At 51.7% G+C, this 24,380-nt stretch overlaps 2 protein-coding genes, 1 long non-coding RNA gene and 4 other non-coding genes across 7 annotated transcripts in view; 3 read left to right on the forward strand and 4 right to left on the reverse strand.

The window, feature by feature from the left end:
* Positions 1-10,228, reverse strand: part of LOC102441697 (E3 ubiquitin-protein ligase TRIM7) — a 22,277-nt gene extending 12,049 nt beyond the window's left edge. Inside the window, 1 exon segment of the mRNA XM_014447853.2 lies at positions 10,193-10,228. Within this exon segment, the coding sequence (XP_014303339.2) occupies positions 10,193-10,228 (36 nt within the window).
* Positions 2,112-2,183, forward strand: TRNAA-UGC. The gene has a single exon. It is a non-coding gene; the product is annotated as a tRNA-Ala (tRNA).
* On the forward strand, positions 2,687-2,759 carry TRNAK-CUU. Its single transcript has one exon. It is a non-coding gene; the product is annotated as a tRNA-Lys (tRNA).
* Positions 8,627-8,699, reverse strand: TRNAV-AAC. Its single transcript has one exon. It is a non-coding gene; the product is annotated as a tRNA-Val (tRNA).
* Positions 10,229-11,534: 1,306 nt separating the features above from the next.
* Positions 11,535-11,607, reverse strand: TRNAV-CAC. The gene has a single exon. It is a non-coding gene; the product is annotated as a tRNA-Val (tRNA).
* Positions 11,608-12,228: 621 nt separating this feature from the next.
* On the reverse strand, positions 12,229-13,126 carry LOC106694932. The gene is made up of 2 exons (XR_001346008.2): positions 12,810-13,126; positions 12,229-12,529 (listed from the first exon to the last, which is right to left on the reverse strand). It is a non-coding gene; the product is annotated as an uncharacterized LOC106694932 (long non-coding RNA).
* Positions 13,127-13,190: 64 nt separating this feature from the next.
* Positions 13,191-22,742, forward strand: LOC102442018 (E3 ubiquitin-protein ligase TRIM41). The gene is given in 8 exon segments (XM_006109853.3): positions 13,191-14,379; positions 14,381-14,450; positions 14,453-14,742; positions 18,062-18,157; positions 19,827-20,057; positions 20,555-20,577; positions 20,716-20,843; positions 21,244-22,742. Coding segments are annotated over 8 exon segments (1,878 nt in total). The 5' UTR covers positions 13,191-13,944; the 3' UTR covers positions 21,849-22,742.
* The last annotated feature ends 1,638 nt before the right edge of the window (positions 22,743-24,380 follow it).

Here is a 24,380-nt window from a genome sequence, read left to right on the forward strand (position 1 = left end):
CCTTTAAGGGTGCAAGAAAGTAGTCTGCTGGCCTTCGGGTCCCCTTGCGGAAAAACCGCCGCATCAATGGGTGTCAGAGTCCCATGTGCCTCCGCCAGGTCAGAGTACCGCCAGCAGCGGGGACGGCCATGCCGGAGCAACTTAGAGCTGGAACCCAGCTCAGTCCGCACCCCCAAGCGCGGCCTTGCATCCCCCTGTGTAGCCACCTTTCCTGCCAGCGTCCCCTCCCCCTTGTTTCTGCGTCAGTTAATTATGTTTATAAACAATAACACATTGACAGTAAATTCTCCCAGTTTACTCGATGTTATGCGCCCCGCGTTATCTCCTCAGCCCCCTGCAGAGCTGCTGGCATTATCTGCAGCCCTGTCTCAGGCCCCCCGGGGACCACCGGGGACCAGCTTGCGCCCTCAGCCTCCCCAGAAATCGCTCTGGTTAAAGGCACCAGTGACCTCAGCGATCCTAACCCAAAGGCAAAGACCCCTTCTCGGGCCTCACCTCACCTGCCCTCTGGTCTCATGCTTCCTCCTTCCTGCCACCCTTCCCCGGCCCTTCCAGACGTGTCCCCGCTCTGTGGCTCTATGGCTCTGTGGCTCTGTGGCTCTACGGCTCTGTGGCTCTATGGCTCTATGGCTCTGTGGCTCTATGGCTCTGTGGCTCTGTGGCTCTATGGCTCTGTGGCCTGCTGCCTCCATCTCTTCTCCCTGCCCCGCTCAGTCCTGGGTTCCCTGTCTGTACTCACTCCCTTCTGATCTCTGACACTTTACTAGGTGCCCCTATCCCTGTGACACCAGAGCACACAGGCTTAGCCCTAAAAGCCTAACACAGGACGCCCAGGAGCCCTGGCTTCCACCTTCAGCTCCAGCGTCGCCTCTCCACCCTGGACTTCTGATCTGCACCACCACGTGCTTCCCCCACAGCCTTCCCCACCCCATTTACCAGGAGCTCCAACCCTCCAGGGGCTCAGGACAAAACCAGGGAGCCCTCTGTGACTCCAAGAGGGGAAAATGGTGCACACCTCACCCCGAGTCCTCCGTCTCTCCCTCCATTGCATCATCTCCAATGAGCAACAAATCTCTCCCCTTCTGTCCCACTCTGCCGCCCTCGCTTCACCCAGCTGTGAGAACAATCTTGTGGAAATGGTGCTTTTAAATCAAATCATGGCCCTTCTCTGCTCAAACCCTCCAGTGGCTCCCACCTGTCACCCCACCCCAGTCTTTCTCCTCCTCCTTGCACTGGGCCTCCTCTGTACCCTCACCTCTCACCACTGTCCTATGGACTCCCCTCCAACCGCAGGCACCTCCTTGCTGTTCCTGCAACACGGCAAAAGGCCCTACCTCACGGCCTTTGAACTGGCTCTGGACTGGGACCTCTCTTCTCCCAGACACGTGCCTGGCTCTTCTTGCCACCTCCTTTCGAGTCTTGTTTCAAAAGTTACCTTTTCTCAAACCAAAAAAAAAAAAGATTGAAGAAGAAGAAGTTACCTTTCTCAATGAAGCCTGTCTACAATCACACCTTACCATTTTATTTTCAATCCAGCACTCCGCTTCCTCTGGAATGCGAGCTGTTAGAGCGATGGACTGTGTGATCTTGGACCATTGGACCACCGGCTTTCTAGAGCAATTCTTGGTACCTAGTAGGCGCTCCCTAAACTTTTCTTGGGTTGAATTGATTTGGACGTGATTCAAAAACAGCGGTTTACAGTGAAAAGTCTGTCAATCGCCTAGACCCCAGTTCCCTCCCCATCCCAGGCAATTCTGAATTATTTTATACAAATATTATATTTACTACACTCCTTTTAAAAAAAAATAAATAAACACAGCATCCTGCACAGTCTTCTTTTCTTTTTCGCTTCACATCAAAAGACCTCCCCTTCTTTTTCCACCGCTGCCTCCGGGTGTTTATCCCAGCCCTGCCCTCCCCGGGGCGTCCTTCCGTCCAGGCCCGCGCCCCCGTGGGCATTGAGTAGAGAGCCCTGGAAACCCTCGGGACGCTGCCAGCACGCTGGGGTTTGCAACTTCTGGGGTGTCGTGCTCCCTGGGGGCCATCAATGTGCACATCCCCTGCACGAAGACACTGCTAAGGGAGGATAGGAAAGGGGCTTTCAGCAAGTGGGGGATGTAGCTCAGTGGTAGAGCGCATGCTTTGCATGTATGAGGCCCCGGGTTCGATCCCCGGCATCTCCAGCGTGGGCTTGCGCTTTTTTTAATTTGTCTCCCAAATTCAAAAACGCAATGTGTTCCCAGCCCCAGGGAAAATCTCAGACACTGGTGTTTCCTTTTTTTTTTTAAAAAAAAGGATTGGGGTGACACTGGTTAATAAAATTATATAGTTTCAGGTGTACAATTCTATACTATATCCCCTGTGTATTCTATGGTTGCCCACGTTGGAGGTGTCGGCTGCGGCCCTCGCCTCTCCCATCCCCTGACGTTGCCTTTTGACTCCAGATTAAAACATTACAGGGTGATGCGGCCACCGGCATCGTCCTGCGCGCGTATTCCCTTCGCACCGTGAGCTTCACGGGGGTGGAAAAGGGCAAAGGACAAGCAGGAAACTGACGGCAGTAGGAGGGACGGTCAGGCACAATCCTCCGAGTTTGTTTCCGAGCTCCCCTCCAGCTAGATGCAGGCCTAATCCCACAGCGAGGTAATAATTATTGACTGAAGATATGGCTAGGTGCTACCACCGCGCCCGGCTAGCTCAGTCGGTAGAGCATGAGACTCTTAATCTCAGGGTCGTGGGTTCGAGCCCCACGTTGGGCGAACAGGTAATTTTTGTTTTCATACATTGCCTGACAGCTTGGAAAACCCGAAGAAATCCTGTAATGGACATTTCCTGTGTGCGATATTTGTTTAGGCTTTTTATGGCTACACCCTTGTTCATTATTTCTAGCCTGTTTACGTGGACAAAGTGAGTTCTTAAAAAATTGTGTAAAATATGCATAACAAAATTTGCCATTTTAACCATTTTTAAGTGTACAGTTCTGCAGCTTTACACACATCCATGTTGCTGTTGTTGTGTAACCATCACCACAATCCATCTCCAGAACTTTGCCATCTTCCCCAACTGAATCTCTGGACCCAGTAAACAATTATGTCCCAGTCTCTCCTTCCCCCAGCTCCTGGTATTCTACTTTTTGTTCCTATGAGTTCGACTACTCTAGGTATCTCATCTAAGAAAAATCATACAATATCTGTCCATTTGTGACTGGATTACTTCACTTAGCATAATGTCTTCAAGGTTCATTCCTGTTGTAGCACGTGTCAAAATTTCCTTTCTTTTAAGGCTGAAAAATAATCCATTGTATGTATAGAATACATTTTGTTTACCCACTCATCTTTCAATAGACATGCGAGCTCGTTCCATCTTTCGGCTTGTAAATAATGCTGCTATGAACTCGGGTATACAAATATCCATTTGGATTTCTGCTTTCACTTACTTTGGGTCTGTACAAGAAGTGGACATATTTTATTTCCCTTTACTTGCACAAAAATATAATTACAGCTCTGTTGTAGCTTGAAGATCTTCCTATCTCAAGACATAGAAAATGTCCTCAGTCTCTCTTTGCAGCCTCATACTATTCTGCTGTAGATGAATCATAGTTTATTTAACACATCACCTGCTGGTGGACATTTATGCTGTTTCCAATCTCTTGTTATTACAATTAACGCTGCAGGTAGTAAGCGTATACCATTGTCATTTTTCACTTTTGCATTCATATCTGCAGGGCACATTCCCAGAAGTGAGATTACTGGGTCAATGTACAGATGCTATTGTAATTTATAAAAATAGGCAAATCACCCAGTTGTGGATCCTACCAGCTGGTATTCCCTCCCATCAGCCATGAATGAGATTGCCTATTTCTCCACGGCTGTGGTAGCAATGGGCTGCTTTAGCAAAAACAAACAAACAAAAAACTAAACATCTGACTCCCTCCTCCCCCACACCCTTAACATTGCCAGGGCTCCTGACCGGCTCTCTGGCAGGATGATACCCCTGGCAGGGCCTGCAGGGCACCGCCTGGCGGGGAAAAGAACTCTCCTTTTGCCTCTCACAGGAGCACACTCAGACAAAAGATTCTGCAGGTCACAGTGTCACTCTGGTTTATGGCTCATAATCTCATAGTTTTTCTTCTCTTCTCAGGCCTGTTTCTTTAGAGGCCATCATGTTTTCTTCTCTTGCAAAGCCACAACCTCATTGGAAAGGGCTATTCAGTTATTCTTTACTCTGCAGATCTTCTTCCTTGGACAGGAAGAATCCAACCAGATGTAAGAAATTAAGTTTGTAAATGATTTTTTTACTGGCTGGTGTCACATACATGTAGTTTGTGCAGTGGTCTTACAATAATGATTATATACAATTTACATATAAATTATTAATCAACCATCCACTTGAATATTTTCATTTTAAAATATCATCTCCAATTTTAATATGTTTGTGCGTGTTTTCTGATGAGTCTAAAAATATTCCAGTCTCAGGTCTTTCTTAAACAGTCCCTGGTTCCCCTTCACCAAGTCATTCTCCCAGGATCTGCGTGGCATCGGGAGAAATGCCCAGCCCACGTCAAATGCTCACCCCGTTATTTCACTGCCATGTATCTCACGTCACATGGGTTTAAGGGTACAAGTCCCCCAGATAAGAGACAGGTCTCAATCCCCTGCTGGTGTCCTGGGGAATGTGACTTTTGGGTAAGGAGGAAGACAAAATGTCAACCAGAGCCACCTAATTCTGGAGGCCTGCTGCCAAAACAGGAAGAGTGGCCAAAAAGATGACCCCAAATGACCTGCTCCTCCATTCTGTTTCAGGACCAACCGGCTTAAAATAACTGGATATTTTGGGAAACTCTTTCTGTTGTTATTTGAGATGTTTGGTGTCTAAGGGCAAGGAGGGAGGTGTTTGAATATGGAAAAGAATGCACACTTGTTTTGTGATGACTATTCAATGCATTGCAGTTGTAAATGTTAAAGTCTAGTTATTCTTAAGGTTATAAACCAATTTACAAATGTTATTGTTTTTCTTATAAACTGGCAATATTTTAAAGAATCCTTTCATTAAGTGTCATCTTGAACATATAAGCCAGGGGTCCTCAAACTTTTTAAACAGGGGGCCAGTTCACTGTCCCTCAGACCGTTGGAGGGCCAGACTATTGTTAAAAAAAAAACTATGAACAAAGTGCTATGCACACTACACATATCTTAGTTTGAAGTAAAAAAACAAAACGGGAACAAATACAATATTTGTATTTGCATGTGGCCCGCGGGCCGTAGTTTGAGGACCCCTGATCTAAGCCATTGGTGCTATTCTCATGGACATTTCAAGTGACAATTATAGATTTATGTATTGGAAGCCTCATTAGTGGGAGAAGAGGAGGCACTGGTTAGGTTGCACAGTTGATATCTGAATCTCGATTGTTGCTGCAGACTCCCTCCTCTACCTCCCAACCCACAGCACCCAGGTTGATTGCTTACTTGCAATCATTTTTTATTGATTTCAGAGAGGAAGGGAAAGTGAGAGAGATAGAAACATCAATGATGAGAGAGAATCATTGATTGCCTGCCTCCTGCACCGCCCCCTCCTGGGGAGGGAGCCGGAAACCCAGGCATGTGCCCTTGACTGGAATACAACTCGGGACCCTTAGTCGCAGGCTGATGCTCCATCCATGGAGCCAAACCCAGCTGGGGCCTCCACTCATTTTCCAATCCACTTGCAAAGAAAAACAGCAAATGGTGGAGGAGATGGAGTCATCAGGATGAAGAGCCAAGGAGGTATACTGTGGCTCCTTACCCTCCAAACCCCTGGTCTTCCCTCTGTCCTTGAACCCACAAGCTCCCTCCTACCCTGGGCCTCTTCCCTAATACTTTGGGAAGGCTGGCTCTTTAGCTTCATGCCTCCGCTCATTGTCACCTCTGTCACCTTTCCCGGCCCAGCTCTCTAATGTTGTCGTCTGCTTGCTGGCCACTTTATCAGATCATCGTCTTTAATTTTCTCCCAGTCCTTATAGCTCTCTTGTTATTTCTTTATCTGTTTACTTGCTTGCTATTTTACTTGCCTATCAGAAGGTAAGCAGGAGGGTAGGGGCCTGGCCCCTTTCTTACTCTGATGCAGCAAATAAATAGATGAAGTTTCCTTTTCACAGTGGCACACGCTAGGTTTGTTGCCAGTGCCTAGTCCATACCACAGCCCAGTTCATGGGATCTGTAGCTACTAATATTATTTCCTAAACTCTGAAGGTCTACAGAGTACCAGACGACCAGAGGGAAGGGAAGACGGTCAACAGAGAGACTACAGAAGGATAGTCTGTGAAATCTGAGGACTATAAAGAAAAGAGCAAGGGGGTGGGAGGTGGTGGAGGCAGAGGTGAAACAGGAATGGCGGAAAGAGAAAATTGCTGAAGCTGGGAGATGGGTGCTTGGGGTTTCACAATAACATTCTGCTCTAAACTATCTCCCTAGGGTAACTCAGAAGTGGGGAGACAGGGACCTTTGGCCTGTGTACTGTACTGGCACCCAGGTTTGGCTCTTTTCTTTTACTCTTCACTGAAAACAACAACAACAACAACAACAACAACAACAACAACAACAAAGTGAGTTCCCTGAAAGCCCCTGCATCCCAGGGCAGGAAAGATTGAGCTAGGCCCAGGATGGGATTGCCACCAGGAATCAAGGATGCTTTCAAATTGTGAGCGCGATGCTGAGAGGACAAAGGGGGTTGGTGGAAAGGGGTTTCCACTGACTGACAAGCAGTTGCAGCTTCAGCCTCAAAAAAGAGAATCATAGTGTCATTGAAACCAGGTCAGTCTAGGGAAGCTACAAAGCCATAATGACAGGTCAGCATTAAGCCTGACCCCAAGAAATCTGATTCACGCCAGCTTCCTGCCCGGCCAGTGCAGTGAGGGTACTCGTGTTGACCTGGATCTGTTTACTGTCTCCTCAGGAAGATGGTGGAGACTCACATTAGCTGAGGCACCGATCAAAACCCACCTGGAGAAGAGTGACAGGCCTGAGTGACAGTTCTGACCTCCCAGAGTCCTGGGGCCACCAAGGAAATCAGCTTGAAGGGGGGGTGGGAGGCGGGTGGTGGAAAGAAATGGGGTCAGCAAGGGAACTTGGAGGATTCTTCCAAATGGGGTTCAGAATGCTTCACTCCTCTTAGTCTCTAAGATCCATGGCTGGGCCCTGGCCCTCCTCCTTGGGTGAGTACATCTATACATTCTGAGAAGGCATACACATAAGTATGAAAGAGCAAGGCGATGACAAGGAAATGGGCACGGCATTGATTTCTGTGGGCAAGTTATTGGAATTGTTAACCAAACGGTAAAAAGGCCTTTCAAAGTGAGAGGCAACAAACATTTATTTGCGATCAATAAAAACAGCTATTTGTGAGCACCGAGTCTGAGTCGCTGAAGCCCAAACAGTGTTCGGATTAGGAGACAAAGGCAAGGGGTTTTATGAGAAGGGGAAGGGGAACAAGGACATCAACAGAAGGAAGGCATTTCTATTGGTGCAGGAGACATAACACAGTGATGTTAATTCTAAGCCATGTTTTTAGTTTTCCGTCGGGTAGTCATCAGTCCTGCAGCCATAATGACTGCTTTCTTGTTATCTTTGCTGACAGGCCTTTCACAAGCATAGGCTGGCTCGGCCCAGTCCAAGGCTATTCTGCCGGGTGTTAACATCCCTAAGGGGCCAGGCAGCAGGCTGCGCGGCAGTTGCTCTGGCCCAGCAGCTCCAGCTCCGTTTTGAAGTTGCTCCGTTCAATCGCTGCTTACGGAATGCAGGCGGCCTCACGAGTCTCGCCATTACTGCCTATGCTGTGAGTCAGGAGCGCGTCGTCTACATTTAAGACACACAAACCGTTAAAGAGAATTTGATTTTCCACTTTGATGTTTTCTTGGTTTGGCTTCCAGGTTTGGCAGAACAGCCGGGAAATGAGTTGCTTGTCACAGGTGTAAGGGTGCCCCGTCAGGTGTGCAAGAGCGTGCACCCCCTTTTCCAGGCGGACTCGGGCTGTATGGGGGGGACCGGAGCTCGGGCTGGGGTCCCGCGCGCCGGGCTGCTTCTCCGAGGCTCTCGCCGCCTCTGCCCCTGGCCCTCGGCGCGGGCGGGAGCGGCGGGGTCCCCGGGAGGCCGGGGCAGGACCGCTGTGCTGAGCGACTTTACCCCGGGCCCCGTTTCTTCCCCGGTCCCCGGCCCTTGGCTCCATCTACCACTTCCCCTGAGACGCGTCGGGGCCTCGGTGGCCCCCCGCGTGAACGCGACTGTGGGGTCCTCTGCGGGACCCCCCCCCCCCGCTCCCCCGCCGCAGGCCAGGTCCCCCGCGCGAGGTGCGGTCCACCGTGTGCATGGGATTGCGACCGCCCCTGTGGTCCTGGGAAAACATTTCCCGAACTCACTTCCTCCGGACATTTCCGATCCTTCCTTCCTGCACTTTCTAATAATCCACTTGTCGTCGCGTGGCATTCCCGCCTGCGTTGCCTTTTTATGGTCCGCGATTGTAAGGAGACGAATAAAAGGCGCGCATATGTGTGCACAGGCACCTCCATTCCGAGGGCAAAAGGCTGAAGTGGAGACCTTCACTAATGGGGAGAAAGAAACTCTTCCAGGCGGGAAAAAGGACGAGCCCCGGCGGCTGTTTCCGCCCGGTTTCGAACCGGGGACCTTTCGCGTGTTAGGCGAACGTGATAACCACTACACTACGGAAACGGGCAGGAGCAAGTCCTTTCCCTGAGTCCTATAGGGTGTAGGCCGCCGTCACCGCCCAGGCCTGCAGAGTCCGGGAATATAAATACCCCGGGGTCCCTGGGTAACGATTTTTATCCAACTGTAGAGCGCGACCCGTTAATGGGTCGGGAAATCAGTCACGTTCAGTAATAAAAAAAAGAAAAAAGAAAAAAATTGTGAACAAAAGCAGCGGGCCTCGCAGAAGGGAAGGTAAAATGTAGCTTCGAAGACTTGAGCCTGGTTAACTCTGTCCATTACTGTGTTTATGGTTCTAGGCCCTGGTTCTGTGGATCTGATAATCCAGATGGCTACTAACTGACTAACCAGGGGTGGCATATATAGAATCTATTGTAGGGAGACGGTTGCAAGGTTTAAATTTTCACATAACTTGTTCCCTATTGACAGTTAAGATCTAAAGAATTAAAACACACAAAACACGCCTGTCTAAGCGTGGTTTAGTGGGTGAGCATTGACCCATAAACCACGAGATGCTGGCCAGGACATATTCCCGGGCTGTGGGGCCCCATCCCCAGCTAAAGAGCCTGCAGGAGGCAGTTGGTTAATGACGCTCTCATCTTTGATGTTTCTATTCTCCCTTCCTCTCTGAAATCAATAAAAATATGTTCACACAGATTGTCAAACTGCAGCGGGAAGGCCGGGGAGGGTTGGGGGGCAGGAGGGAGGGGGGTAAGAGATCAACCGAAGGACTTGTATGCATGCATATGAGCATAACCAATGGACATAAGACACTGGGGGGTAGGGGAAGCCGGGGTATTGTCAAGGGCGGGGAAAAAAAAGGACACATATGTAATACCCTTTGTAATGCTTTAAGCAATAAAAAAATAATAATAAATAAAAATATGTTAAAGAAGCACAAAATGCACTCAAAGTATATGAAATTTGAGTATATCTTCATCGAAATGTAAATTAAAATAAATACAAATAGGTAAAAATGAAATTAATTTTACACATGCTTTCAAAATAATTATATATTTCTTATAAGTTATATAAAATTATCTGTTTTAAGAGAGGAGATTGAAATGAATGAATATCAAATTTTAAGTCAGTGATATTTCAGTAAAGCTAAAATTTTATTAAATTTTGAAAACTTAATGAAATCTTTTAAGTATTTTATAAAAATAAAACTCATCAACCCTAGCATCTAATGTACAGAATTGGGATGCGTTTTAATGTATGTTATACGTGGATCTACATATAAGCAAACTTAAAAGTAGTAATGATGGCTTAATATTGCAAAATATTACGCTTATTTCTGTGGAACCAGGAATAGGAACAGAGGCTGAGCCCGATGGAGTAAGAATCCTTGATGTGTAGTCAAATCACGGGGAACCCGCAGGGGTCCCGGTCCATGGATGCGTTACCGCTGTCCTTTACTCCAACATCATTGGATTCTACAGCCCGGCCCCCACCCCTTTCGGCCCATTTCGACTCCCTTGGCCTTGGTGGAAGCTCACCTGCTGCCTCTCCTCCTCCTCCAACTCCTCCACCATCTACCAGAAGCCATCTCCCTGGGCAGTCAGAGTCCCCCTCACAGCTTGACCCAACCTTTATCCCCACATCTGTGGCTCCAGCAATGACGGCTTTCCCCAAGCTTCAGATCCACGCGTCCTGGAAATGTCCCCCTGGGCTTCTCCCAACCTGTTCAAGGTTGCCCTCATTACAGTAGCACCCACTTGTTTGCAGGGCTATATCCCCAGACCCCCACTGGACGCCTGGAACCAGAACTATGCTTTTTCCTGTGCGCACATAGGAACGTAGAGGAAGTACACGTGCATATCCGAATGGCCAGCACTAGCACTCTTGCACCTTAGGGCCATTATTAAGTAAGATAAGGGCGACTTGAACACAAGCACTTCAATACCCTAACATGGGATCTGATAACCCAGATGGCTACTAACTGACTAACCAGGGCTGGCATATAAAGCTTGGAGCCCGTGGACAAAGGGACGATCCACGTCCTGGGCCAGAGGGATTGACATGGCATGAGAATGGCGAACAATTTAAAACATGTTTATTTCTGGAATTTTCCATTTAATATTTTGGGATCATGGTTGACCCCGAATAACTGAAGCCAGGGAAAGCAGAACTGCTGACAAGGGGGCTGACCGCACCTGTCTCTCCTCTGTCACTCCCCACTCCCAACGCTCAGTCTCTGATCTTGGTTATTAAACCACCTAAAGCGGAAACCTGGGAGCTTCTCTCCTGCCCGGGTTCAAACCGGGCATCGAGCTCCTTCACCTGCGGCCGCCTGGGCCCTTCCTCAGCCTCCTGTGGCCTGGCCTCCAGCGGTCCGTTCCAGCCCCTCCCCCCGAGGCAGCCGCACGCCCCGCACACCTGCGGCTCACCATGGCCGAAGGATCCCTCTAAGATGGAAATCAGAGCGATCCCGCTGCCTCTGCGCCTGTCACCATCGCTCAGGATAAAAACCAAACACCCTCCCGAGCGTTGGCTGAACGTCTGAACCGATGGCCTTGACTCCTTTGTGCCAAGAGTAGTGAGGGTCGCCACTCGGAGCGGGGATTTCAAACTGAGCCTGGCCGGAGGGGCTGCGGTGGGAGGAGCGGCCCGGAGAGAAAAGCAGGAATTGTAGTCAAAAGCTCCAGGGAGCCCTCTGTGTCCTGGGAGACCGGGACGCGAAGCCCGTCCGTTATGTTTTCCCTTTAATTAAAAAGCCAACATTTTACAAGGAATGTTTTCCAGTCCCAGTGAAGGTGATCGGTGTGACAATCACCTTCCTCGACATGATGGGGTGAGGAAGGGACCGTAGAGGTAGAAACGAGACGAAAAAGAGACCGTTGTTTCCGCCCGGTTTCGAACCGGGGACCTTTCGCGTGTGAGGCGAACGTGATAACCACTACACTACGGAAACCGCTGCTCCCGGAGCCCGGCGGACACCGCCCTGAATCCACCCGCGGCCGGCGGCGGGGCGACAGGACGCCAAGCTCCGGGGACAGTGAGCTCCCCGCGCCGCCGCCCGAGCTGCGCGCAGGGGTCGTGGCCGCAGTTTCTGGCCACCGCAGGGCTCGCCGCTCCCGGGCGGCCTCGGGCAGCCCACCCACCGGGGTGCGCGGTCTGGGCCGCACCCCCTTAGGAGGCACAGGTCCCCCTGGAGCGCCCCCACCCGCACCCCCCGCACCCCGCAGCGCCGGCACTCACGGGGGGTTCCGTACAGGAACAATGGCCCTGTAACTTCCACGCAGTCTTTTTAAAAAATTAAACGACACATTTTATTTTATATTTTTCTAAATAAAACAACACATTTTTAAAAAGCTTCATGTATCACAGTATTGCTCTCGCACAAATACTCTACGGGCCAGAGACGCTAACGGCGACATCTCACGCAGCGCTACCGCCTGGATAGACCTTCCGAGTAAAACCGACGCCCCAAGCCCGTCCCGAGCCCCCGCGCGGCGGCCGGGACCCACGGAAGCAGATCTCGGGGAGTTCCGGATCGCGCGGAGCAAGAGCGGCGCGCAGCTGACGGAATGGGTGGCACTTAGAAAAGTTTTTTATTTTTCTTTAAGGCAAAACATTCATTGGGTTCGAAATCTAGAAGGTACAGAACGACACAGATGAAAAAAGTACCCTCCCCAGCCGGCCCGTTGGCGCCCGCAGGGCACGTCTGCTCCGGGCGCTCCCCCGGCGACAGCCGCCGCCGCCGAGGCGACCGCGGGGAGCGGCCTCTTAGCACCTCGTCGGGTGCCGCGCAGCACGACACGGGCTCTGGCTGCACAGAGCAAACCCTCTAAGATAGGCTCTGTCATCCTCACTTCATCCGAGCGAACACGGGACTGTGAAAACATCGAGCACACGTCCCACTTCCCGCCTCCCCCACAGAGGGCGGCGCCCCACACACTGCGGGCGCCCCGCCTCTCCCCTCGGTGCGTCTGGAAGTGCCTTCTCCCTCCCGCGCCCCCCTCCCCTCCCCTCCCCTCCCCCTCCCGCGGCGCGCGCCCCCCACACTCCGGGCCCTGACTTGCAGGCAGGGGGAGCCGGGGCGCCGCGCTCGCCCCCCGAAGCCCCCTTTTCCTCGACTCTGCCGAGAGCTGGCAGCACGCCCGCCTCGGTCACCTATTTCCCATGACACGGCTGGCAGCCGGAGCAGAGCACTTGTTGCTTCTCCGGACTAAGCCCTTCCTCTCATAAACGTCATCTTTCTCTCAAAACAGAAAAAGCAGCTTGGAGAGCCCGCCTTTTCACAGTCCGAGCGTCCACCATGTGCATGTGCATGAACGACTTGCCACTCTCTGTCCCTGCGCGGCTGTGCAGTCAGGAACGTGCCTCTAATATTAAATCGAAGCGACCGGGCGGCCGTTTCTGACGTGGGTGCGGGGATGCGCCGGAGTGCGAGGCGGGGAGAGTCTCCGGCCCCACCCACGCGTCCGCAGACCCCGCCCAGGGCGGTCGCCGAGGGGCGCTGGCGCTCCGAGTCCTCACGCGCCCGAGTCCTCAGCCTAGAAGGGCCGGAAGTACTGTAGGACGCTCCCCGGGGCCCGCCCCTCTGCTTCCGGCAGCAGCTGTGAGGAGTGCTGGCTGCAATCTTTGGTGCCCGGCCGGTAGGATGGCGCCGGGCCGACGCGGTCACAGCACCGACAGCGGACGGCCACGAAGGGTTCCATCGTCTCCCGACATTTCTCCTCAGGGGCGGGGGCTGGGAGTGGCCGGTCTTTCTGCTTCGTCTGCGTTGCTCCCGCCCCCGCACCACCGAGATGCGGGCCTCCGTCGTCCTAGCCCTGCCGCCCTCTTCCCGAGTGGATGCTAGAGCGTCTCCTCGTCGCTTCCTGTCGCCCGCGCCGGGGCGGGAAGGGGGCGTTGCGCGATCGCGGAAGGAACTCGCTCGCTGGGTGGCTTGTAGGTACCGGAAGTGTTGGGAGGGAGAACGGAAGTGAGGGGGCGGAGCCAGGAAGTGAGGCGGGGCGGGGGTTTATGAGGAGGCCCGGAGAGCGTTGGGGGCAGATTTGCACTCAGGGCCACCTGAGGGGCTGGGCGCCAGCGCTCCCCTGTGTTCTCTCCCGTGGCGGAGACACGTCTGTTGTCTGGGCGAAGGGACCTGTGTGGAGGGTGGGTTGTCGGGAGGGCAGTTCTCTACCTGCGCCCGAGGCGAGGTGTGGAGAGGCAGGGCTGGGGGTGGGGCCGGGTCGTCAGGGCGTCTGAGAGGGAAGACCCCCGGCCCCCTACCTTTTACCCTGGCTGAGTGGACACTAAGATGGCTGCCGTTGCCATGGCACCCAACCCCGTGCAGACCCTGCAGGAGGAGGCGGTGTGCGCCATCTGCCTCGATTACTTCACGGACCCCGTGTCCATCGGCTGCGGGCACAACTTCTGCCGCGTGTGTGTGACCCAGCTGTGGGGAGGGGAGGATGAGGAGGACCGGGACGAGTTAGACCGGGAGGAGGAGGAGGAGAACGGAGGGGACGAGGAGGAAGTGGAGGCTGTGGGGGCCGGCGGGGGCTGGGACACCCCCATGAGGGATGAAGACTACGAGGGCGAGTTGGAGGAAGAGGTCGAGGAGGAGGAGGAAGGAGTGTTCTGGACCGGGGGCCTGGGCGGGTCTGACTGGGACAACATGGACTACGTGTGGGAGGAGGAGGAGGAGGAGGACCTGGACTACTACTTGGACATGGAGGAGGACCTGGGGGTGGGAGGACGAGGAGGACGAGGAGGAGGTGCTGGAGGAGGAGGAGGAGCTGGACCCCGTCTCGTCGCTGCCCCCGCGCCCCCGCGGCGCTGCTTCACCTGCCCCCAGTGCCGGAAGAGCTTCCCGCGGAGGAGCTTCCGCCCCAACCTGCAGCTGGCCAACATGGTCCAGGTCATCCGCCAGATGCACCCCGCGCCGGGCCGGGGCAGCCGCGGGGGCGAGCAGGGCGTCTGCCCCAAACACCAGGAGGCCCTGAAGCTCTTCTGCGAGGTGGACGAGGAGGCCATCTGCGTGGTGTGCCGGGAGTCCCGGAGCCACAAGCAGCACAGCGTGGTGCCGCTGGAGGAGGTGGTGCAGGAGTACAAGGTGAGGGGAGCCGAAGGTGGGGTTCAGCGGGGCGGAGAGGAAGGAAGGGGCTGGGAAAAGGAAAGGTCTCGTGCACCGCAGGGTGATCCTCCTGATGTAAACGCCGTTGGCACCAGGCTTAGAGGGAAGGATCCTGTGCACAGACAGACACAGGGGAGGCCAGGGAGGACTGGCTTTCTCAGGAAATTGGGCAAAGCTGGTGATGCCTGTCACTGGGCTGTGTCTCCCCGGAAAAGCCACTGCTCGTCCACACTTCCGGCCCTCAGTGTAGGAGTGCAGGTGACAGGCCCCCAGGGAGAGGCTTTTACCTTTCTGAATGTCTTTGAACTTTATTTCCTCCAGGACTAAAAGTTAGTATTTATTGAACATACACTGTGTGCTCCAGGCCCTACACTAAGCACTTTTCATGGGCTGTCTCATTGAAAACTCCAAACAACCCTGTGAGTTTGGTATGGTTTCTGTTCCCATTTTACAGACCGGGAAACAGAGTCAGAGAGACTTAAGTAATATGCACAGGGCCACACAGCTGCTAGTCAGTGATGGACTTGGTTATGACCTGCTCCCCTGCCCCTACCCCCACCCCCCACCCCCCCTCTACACTGTTAACAAGGTCACTACCATTTGGATATCTGTTTGTTTGACTTTTCTGACATACAACTTCATCTTGGAGTTTGATTGTATTTTGCTTAATATCTGGCCCCCTACTTTTGATCCTGACTCTTTTTGGACACGGGTAAAGGCGATTTGGCTGTGGGGCAGCCGGCACAAATATCACTACTTAGAGGAGGCCTGGATGTGACCGGGAAGAGGAGCAGGTAGCTTCTGTGTGATTGGCACAGAGCTTTTTCGTTTTATGACGTGTGTTTTCATATCTCCTGATCCCTAGGGTAACCTCGTTTAGGTATTATCATTGCCCCGATTTTAGAATAATCAGCCTAGAGCTTCTCAGCTATAAGTGGTACAGCTAAGACCAACCGATATCCCTTCAGGACAGGTGAACTGTTCCTTCCCCACAGTGATGGTCAAGCCGGGCCGATGGGCCACGTTACTGTGGAGGTTTTCAGAAGTAGAATGGACTTTACCACTAGAGATTCCGAGTCCGTGATGGGAGAGTGTCTTCAGGAAGCCAGCCTGTGATGGGGCTCACTGCATTATAATGTCACCTGCCTTTCAGGCTGTGCAATGTTAGGGGAAGTTGTCAGCTCCTTTTGCTCTTCCTTTTTATATCCCCCCAGTTCCTAGTTAATTCTACCCATCAAACAATGTGTAGCCAGCTTTGTTAGCTGGATCCCGGGGTGGAATATCCAGGAGCATTCCACCCCTTTTTCACGCTCCCTGGCAGGACTTCTGAAGTTTCTGAAACTGGATTTTAATTTGTGTTAACCACATCTATTGAATTCCACTCCAGTAGGCTCTGCCATTTGGGGAGGTCACACAGACACAAATAATCTCACAGTAACTGATCAGCAAATGTCAATACATGAGTTTTATTATATAGAACTAATTTGAGTGATTCCCTTTCTAAGTTATAGGCTATTTTGTAGACAAGGAGTTTGTTTTGTTTAGATACCTACACTGACTGGCACTAGCTTGGCACTGTGTTGTTTTGTAGAAATATTTCTTTATTGAGTAGGTTGTAATATACAAATGCTGTATAAATAAAGCTCCAGAAAAGTTAAAGGTTCTTGAAGATTTTTCTTACGTAGTACTCTATTTGGATTTCTGCTTATGAATTTTTTGTCAACAATTTAGGAAAAATATTAAGTGGAAAATTTAAGCATCATAAATTCTGTATTAGTAGAGTTGAAATTATTGACACTACTGGAGAAAAGTGGAAAGTGATATCAAAAGGCAAAATTCTGTGTAGTTTCTGCTGTTTTCATGTTATGGATCGATTGTAATCTTATTACATAATTTTTGTCTGCAACCACTTACCTGTGCAACTATGGCTTTTTGGCCTGGCTGGCATGGCTCAGTGGTTGAGCATCAACCTGTGAACTAGGAGGTCACAGTTCGATTCCCAGTCAGGGCACATGCCCAGGTTTCGAGCTCTTTCCCCAGTGGGGTGTGCAGGAGGCAGCTGATCAATGATTCTCATCATTGATGTTTCTATCTCTGTCTCCCTCTCCCTTCCTCTCTGAAATCAATAAAAGTATATTAAAAAAAAAAAACACCAACCCAACAACAACGGCCTTTTGTACCGAGTCAGTAACGTCTGTAGTTCAAGGGTCACTGTCAGGTTTTCATTGGCAGCTTAAGGCCTACGTAGGGAATCCTAGGTAACATTTACTGACCTGTTGCTGTGTACCAGACACTGCTAAGCATACTACCCCAGGGGTAGGTTCTGTTATTCCCAATTCCCATTTTAAGGTGAGGAAACTGGAATCATGGCTTGCTTCAGGACACTTGGCTGCATTTAGGATCAGATTGGAGTCTAGGCTTGAGCTTTTCTGCCCTGTGTTACCCCTCAAGGAAAAGGAGGGATAAATGCAGAAGACATAAAAAAGGAAATCAATAGTTTGGGCTAATCTCACCCATTTTGGTCTCTTTATCAGCACTCTGAAGACAAAGACTGCTACAAATGATGGAGCACAGAGCTTAAGTGCATATTTGTTGAGAAGGTTAAGTATTTAGGAGGAGAGGGTTTTTGTTTTTCATTCAGCAAGTGATTGAGTGGGAGAGAAAGCAGATGGACAGGGAGAAACAGGAATGAAAGTGGCCGCCCGGTCCCCAAGAGCCCCTCTGTCCCGGGGAAGGCAGGCACACTTGTAATGATTACCGTGCCTGGGAAGTATCATAGTCCAGAAAAAGACGAGAGATGGCTAACACTAAGAGACCGCAGAAGGGTAGGAACAGGAGGGGAGGCTAGAAATGCAGGGGCAGTTAGAGCCTCATATTTTGCAAGTGGTGGTGAACAACTGATGGATTTTTATCACGTGAAAAGAATCAGCAAAGTGCTTAGAGATGAAGTTATGGGGAAGATTGCTTATGAGGGGACAGGACCACAGGCAGGAACATTCACATGGGAGGACTCTGTGTGGTGAGGTGCTCAACCAGGCACACTCCGCCTGCGAGTGGGGCTCTCTAGTCAGGATCCTACCCTTCGGAAACGCACCCAGGGCTGTGGACAGGAGTGCAGGTGGAGGGTTGGAGCCTCTGCCGTCATCGGAAGAGAAGGAAGAGGAGGATGGGAGTATGATGCTCATTTGGTCACTGTGATGGGGATCAGGCTTTGAGGCCCAACCCCCTGCAGGGAGGATGGGGAGAGCAGGTGCGTCTCCCGCCCAGGCCCTCAGCCTTCCTCTTGCTCTTCCCTCAGGCCAAACTGCAGGGGCACGTGGAACCCCTCAGGAAGCACCTCGAGGCTGTGCAGAAGATGAGAGCCAAGGAGGAGAGGCGGGTGACGGAGCTGAAGGTGGGTGACGGTCCTCACGGCCGACGGCTCTGGTCAGGGCAGGGAGGACGGCTGCCCACTCGCACAAGTGGTGACTAGATCTGAAGAGGGGCAGCCAAGCCTGGGGGAGGGGCAGACGCCCTCCCAGCGTCCTGAGGAGAGAGGGGCCGTCGAGGGTGAGGAGGTATATACATTCCCAGATTCCAAAATGGGGAGAGAGGCCTGGCTTGGAGAGATTGGGTGTCTGGCTCAAGGCCGCAGAGCAGGCTTACCACTCCGGACACTTAACTCCAGAGCCATTGTCCCACCACGCTGTGCCCAGCACACTGGATAGCAGAGGGCAGGAGGAGGCCAGCCCAAATCCATAGAGCAGCCATCAGAAGCCCCAGATCCCAGGATAGATGGCAGGGGGTGGGCAGAGCAGCCCTGAGCATGAGAGGGGGCCAATGGAGGGATGAATCCGTGAATGTTAGGATTGCAGAACCCAACATCCTCTGGTTCAGTTTCTCAGCCTTTTTTCATCATTTCTCACCTCTCCCCAAGGAGTATTTTAGATACCCGCCCCCCCTTCCCCGATTCCCACCCCTCAGGCACTGGAATGGCCTGATGCTGAGCTTCAGATACCAAGTCTGGGACATCCCTCTGTCGGACCTCCAACCCCCTCTCTTCTGTGCCTGTCACCCTGGCCGGAGCGGGGCCTGTCTGTGCTTGTTGCCACCTACACTTTAGGGACTTCGCTGTCGGTGGCTGCCTTGCACTGAGTGGTGGAATCTGGGTCTGGGAGTTGGTCTTGCCTCCAGCTTGTTGCTCAAATGGAGACTTTTGGGCTCCTGGTGTGCAGAGAAGGTGTAAGAATCTGAGTGTCACTGGACAGAGAAACTAACTTCACTTCACCCACTTGGCCAGTCAGGACTTTCCTCCCCGTCTGGTCTGTCACTCTTGGTCCCAGGAATGTCTCCAGCTGATGATACGTGGGCAAAAAGCCTGTCTACCATCTGGGATTGCCCAGCGCAGGCTAATGGGGTGGGAGTGGACAGACATTTTCTCTTATTATAATAGAAGTACCTACATATTAATATCCTTGATTTTTGCCTCGTCTTTAAAGTATAAAATATTATCTGGCCCTTTACAGAAAGTTTGCCTATTTCTGATCTAAAATTGAGTAAATTTCCCAAGGTCACTAGTGATATATCCAGGACCCTAATTTCCTATCTTGATTCCTGAATTTTTAATTTATCCATTTCAGAAGTTCTTACCAAGCACCCATTCCATGGCTGGCACTGTGCCAGGGTCCAAGGATCCTGTAGCAAAGTTTACGGTGTAGTGAGGGAAAAGGATGTTAAAGGGTACTCCAATGTAAACATAACGTTTCTAATTCAGAGATATGCCATACTGATATTTAAGGGGGTAGTCCTGATTTAGATATGGAGGGGAGGGAAGGCTTCTCTTAGGGAATAGTAAAACTTAGGCCTAAAATGAGTCAAGTTAGGTAGCTAAGGTAGAGAGAAGCATTGCAGGCAGAGGCGGGTGAGTTTTGGGCCAGGGTGCCGGGAGTGATGCCTGGTAAGGCTGGGTGTGGGAAAGGGGACAGATGCCTCTTTCTAGTTGGGATGTAGGGCCTTTGCCAAATTGGAGGTTTATGTTTCTGTGTGTTGAGGTGGTATCCACTATCCCCTTTGCATCATCCCAGAGCCAGATGAAGTCAGAGCTGGCAGCTGTGGCCTCAGAGTTTGGACGGCTGACAAGGTTTCTGGCTGAAGAGCAGGCAGGGCTGGAGCGGCGCCTTCGAGAGATGCACGAAGCCCAGCTGGGCCGGGCGGGAGCAGCGGCCAGTCTTCTGGCTGAGCAGGCTGCCCAGCTGAGCCGCCTGCTGAACGAAGCCCAGGAGCGGAGCCAGCAGGGGGGCCTGCGGCTGCTCAAGGTGAGCAGGGTCCACTTCCCTGTCTGCTCCCCAGCGCCCTGTTTAACACCTGTCCATAGCAGCCTTTTACTGCGATGAATCCACAGGGATTTCTCCTGAAGACCCAAAGGTCTTTTGAGGCTGAAGACAGGAGTTATCGTAAAATGTGTGTGTGTGTGTGTGTGTGTGATTATACCTAATGAAAATAAAGGAGGTTCAGTTGTAGGAGGAGGGTTTTAAATGAGTGTTGAGGAAAGAGTTTTTCATATTGTGAAAATGAGTTTACTGAGGTTGAAAATTCTATTCCTAGGCTCAACAGGATGAGACGAGTTAGGTGTGCTGAGGCACAAGGATGATTGAGATGGATGCATGGTTAGTGAAGGCCTCGAAGTGCTTTTTCTCACTCCCTGTTTATGTCAGTCGTTATGGCTGGAATCAAGCAGGGAGAAGTGGCCATCCCTGCACAGCTGATTCTCTCTTTCTTTCTCCCTCTCCTTCTTTGTGTTTCTTGTTCCCAGGACATCAAGGAGACTTTCAGTAGGTGTGTTCTCACCCTTTATCCTTTGTGACCTAGTGGCACCTGGTTCCCCATCCCTGCCTCTTTTGGCTCTCCTGCCCCTCTCCTCTCCTTCCCCTGGGAAATCATGGTCCCACCCCTTGCCTGGTCCCCTTCCTCCAGGTGTGAAGAGATACAGCTGCAGCCCCCAGAGATCTGGTCCCCTGACCTGTGTCAACCCCATAGCCATGACTTCCTGACAGACGCCATCGTGAGGAAAATGAGCCGGATGTTCTGTCAGGCTGCTCGAGGTAGGGAGGTCACCTGTGCGACCTTCCTTTGCCTTTACCTTCACAGACCTGAGATTAGGTTCTGGAGGGAAGATTGGGGGCTGAGATGGAGCAGGCTACAGGTAGGCCACCTGGGGCTTCAAGCCAAGACTCTGTCCTAGCTCAGGTAGGTGCTGGGGGTGAGGGCTGGCAAGAAGAGCCAGGGCCAGAGGGAAGACCTGCCAGTGTCCTGGAAACAAGAGTAGGAAAAGAGAACCCATAGGAACCTGATCCTGGCCTGTAGGAAGGGGTGGGATACCAAGGACAGCTGGGGGTCTGGAAGGTGAGTGGGGGAGGGCGTTAGGAAAGGCTGAACCTTGGAGTTGGCTGCTGGTGGGCAACAGTGGGCCCATCCCTGGTGAATTTGTCCTCTTCCCACAAGTGGACCTGACCCTGGACCCTGACACGGCTCACCCGGCCCTGATGCTGTCTCCTGATCGCCGGGGGGTCCGCCTGGCAGAACGGCGGCAGGAGGTTGCTGACCATTCCAAGTGCTTCTCGGCCGACTGCTGCGTACTGGGGGCTCAGGGCTTCCGCTCTGGCCGGCACTACTGGGAGGTAGAGGTGGGTGGGCGGCGGGGCTGGGCCGTGGGTGCTGCCCGAGAATCAAGTCGTCATAGGGAGAAGGTGGGCTCTGGGGGTTCCTCTGTGGGCATCGGGGATGCCAGTTCTTCGTCACGCCATCACCACCGCCGCCGCCGCCTCCACCTACCCCCGCAGCCCCTGCTCCAGAGGGAAGTGTGGTGTGTGGGCACCAATGGCAAACGCTACCAGGCACAGAGCTCGACGGAGCAGACACTGCTGAGCCCAAGTGAGAGACCACGGCGCTTCGGCGTGTACCTGGACTATGAGGCTGGGCGCCTGGGCTTCTACAATGCAGAGACTCTGGCCCACGTGCACACCTTCTCAGCTGCCTTTCTGGGCGAGCGTGTCTTCCCTTTCTTCCGGGTGTTCTCCAAGGGTACCCGAATCAAGCTGTGCCCTTGATCAGCCTACCACCCGCTGGGGCCCCTCTGGTCAGCACTGGTGGGGCGGGTGGTGGTGGAGGGTGGCCCAAGTTTTGGGGCTAAAGGCTCCCAAAGTTTTCTGCATTGTTTCCTGCTCTTCCTTGACCCCGATTTTCCCTGTAGGAGCCTAAGGAACCTTTCTGGCCTCCAGCTCTGCATGGGTCCCTGATAACAGCTGCCTAGTCTTCCCTTCCTGTCCACCCAGGGACCGAGTTTGAGTAGAGGGGGGGAATATTTAATTTTAACTCCCCTCTACCCATCCCTTCTCTTCAACCTTCATACCAGTTCCCAGGCTGGAGGATTTGGGCAGGACTCACGACTCTTCCCATTCCAATTCCATTTTCTGATGAAAGTTATAGCTATGGAATTTGGAGGTTTTTTGAGGGGAGGCAGGCTGGGCAAAAGGTAGAGCTGGATAATAACCATCTCCTCTGGGGAAGGAAGGATTCCAAACTTTCTTCTATCCCAATTTCTACCTCCACAGACTGGCCAGAATTTAGTTTCAGTGAGATCCGGAGTGGTTGACATGATCAAAACCACATACCATTATATCCCCCCAGTAAATTATTTTCTCACCCCTTTCCCCAGCAAACCACACCCTACCCTTTTCACTGCCAGACTCCTTTCCCCTTTGTTCAGTGGAGTTTCATGTTTCCATCCTTCTCATGTCTTCAGTTTCATTTGATGAGCTCTGATGGGGAGCAGGGTTTAGGTCCCTAGGAGAGCCTTGGGTATAATCTATTTTTCTAATAACCCTTTGCCTTGTGTCATTTATCAGCTTTTGTCCTGTGCTTTGATGGCCCAGGTCAATTTATGTTCCTGGAGGAAAGGGAAGTTGGGTTGTGGAAATAAATAAAGAAAAGTTTTATTTGCTGCTTTTGTTTAGTCCATTCCTTTAGATGAGCAGAAACCAAGGATGTAACTTAGAAGCCATTTCTTCTACAGCCTGTCCCTCCGCTAAATGAAATGGTTGAGCTTTCCCTCTGCCTTTTGCACCTGTCACATCTGGTTAGTACTAGGCATGAGATCCTGCTTCAAGAGAGTGGGATATAAATCCTACCCTTCCATTTGTATAACCTACCTCCTTGATTGGCATACTCTTCAGACTACTTGAAGGTCATTTGCTGATTGCCATCTCCTACTGCTCTGATGCTTTAGGACTATGCCTCCCTAAGAATCTCCACACCCATGGCTCAGGCACATTTCCAAAGTATAAGTGACTATATCTAGAAATCTCAAAGTTGGAGATAAAGCCAGAGATCATTACTATTAGCTGAGGAGGAAATGGAGGGTATCCTATATAATAAAAAGCTTAATATTAGAAGTGTCTGGTCAACTGTTCAATCAAAGCCTAATATGCTAATGATATGCTAAGGCTGCTCAACCACTCATCATGACATGCACTGACCACCAGAGGGTAGACGCTGACTGGTAGGTTAGTTTGCTGCTGCTGGGGTCATCAAATCGGAACTGGTCAAGACAGAGGCTAGACCAGCCGTGGGCAAACTACAGCCCGTAAACTACGCCCCGTTTGAAATGAATAAAACTAAAAAAAAAAACACAAAAAACAAAAACCGTACCCTTTTATGTAATGACGTTTACTTTGAATTTATATTAGTTCACACAAACACTCCATCCATGCTTTTGTTCCGGCCCTCCGGTCCAGTTTAAGAACCCATTGTGGCCCTCAGTCAAAAAGTTTGCCCACCCCTGGGCTAGACACACCCTGGAGCCCTCCCATTTTCCCTAGTCCCTCTCCTGCCCCAATGGATCATGCACTAATGGGGTCCCTCGGCCTGGCCTGCACCCTCTCACAATCTGGGACCCCTTGGGATGTTGGAGAGGCAGTTTTGGCCCAATCCCATAGGCCACTCCCCTCTGAAGGATGCCTGTGGGGGAGCGGCTACAGTGTTTGGATAAGTTCAAGCCTTGGACTAATGGGAGGGCACAGTCCTCTCGTGGTCACGTGCAAGTCCCAGCTGGGAGGGCAGAGCTCTCCCAGCACAATTACAGCCAACAGCTATAACTGTAAGCTTGAACCTATGGTCTGAACGCGTGGCCCCATGTCCCTGAGTGATGTAGGCTTGATAGAGTTCAGGTGCATGTAGTTGAGTAGGATTAAAACCCACTGGAACAGTGGTTTTCAACCTTGGCACCTGAGAATCACCTGGGAATCTTTAAAATCTTGATTTCTGGGCCTCATCCTCCGGAAATGGTTTCCTTGTTATGGGGTGGGGCCACAACATTAGTAACAAAGAAACAATTTCCAGAGGACGAGGCCCAGAAATCAGGATTCTAAAAAGGTTCCCAGGTGATGAATGTGCAGCCAAGGTTGAGAACCACTGTGCTATAAACAAACATACGGCTAGTGGGCATCATCATCATCTCTCAAAGCAGCCGCATCCCATCGAGACCCAGCTTTCATTCTCGTCTTTTTTAAGCCTTTCAGCCGCCCCCATTTAGGTTCCCCCTTGGCTGTGCTGCTGCAGTGGGGCCGGGAAGAGCAGGGATG

Source organism: Myotis lucifugus, unplaced genomic scaffold (genome assembly GCF_000147115.1).
Source record: "Myotis lucifugus unplaced genomic scaffold, Myoluc2.0 scaffold_723, whole genome shotgun sequence".
Taxonomy (NCBI): Eukaryota; Metazoa; Chordata; class Mammalia; order Chiroptera; family Vespertilionidae; genus Myotis; species Myotis lucifugus.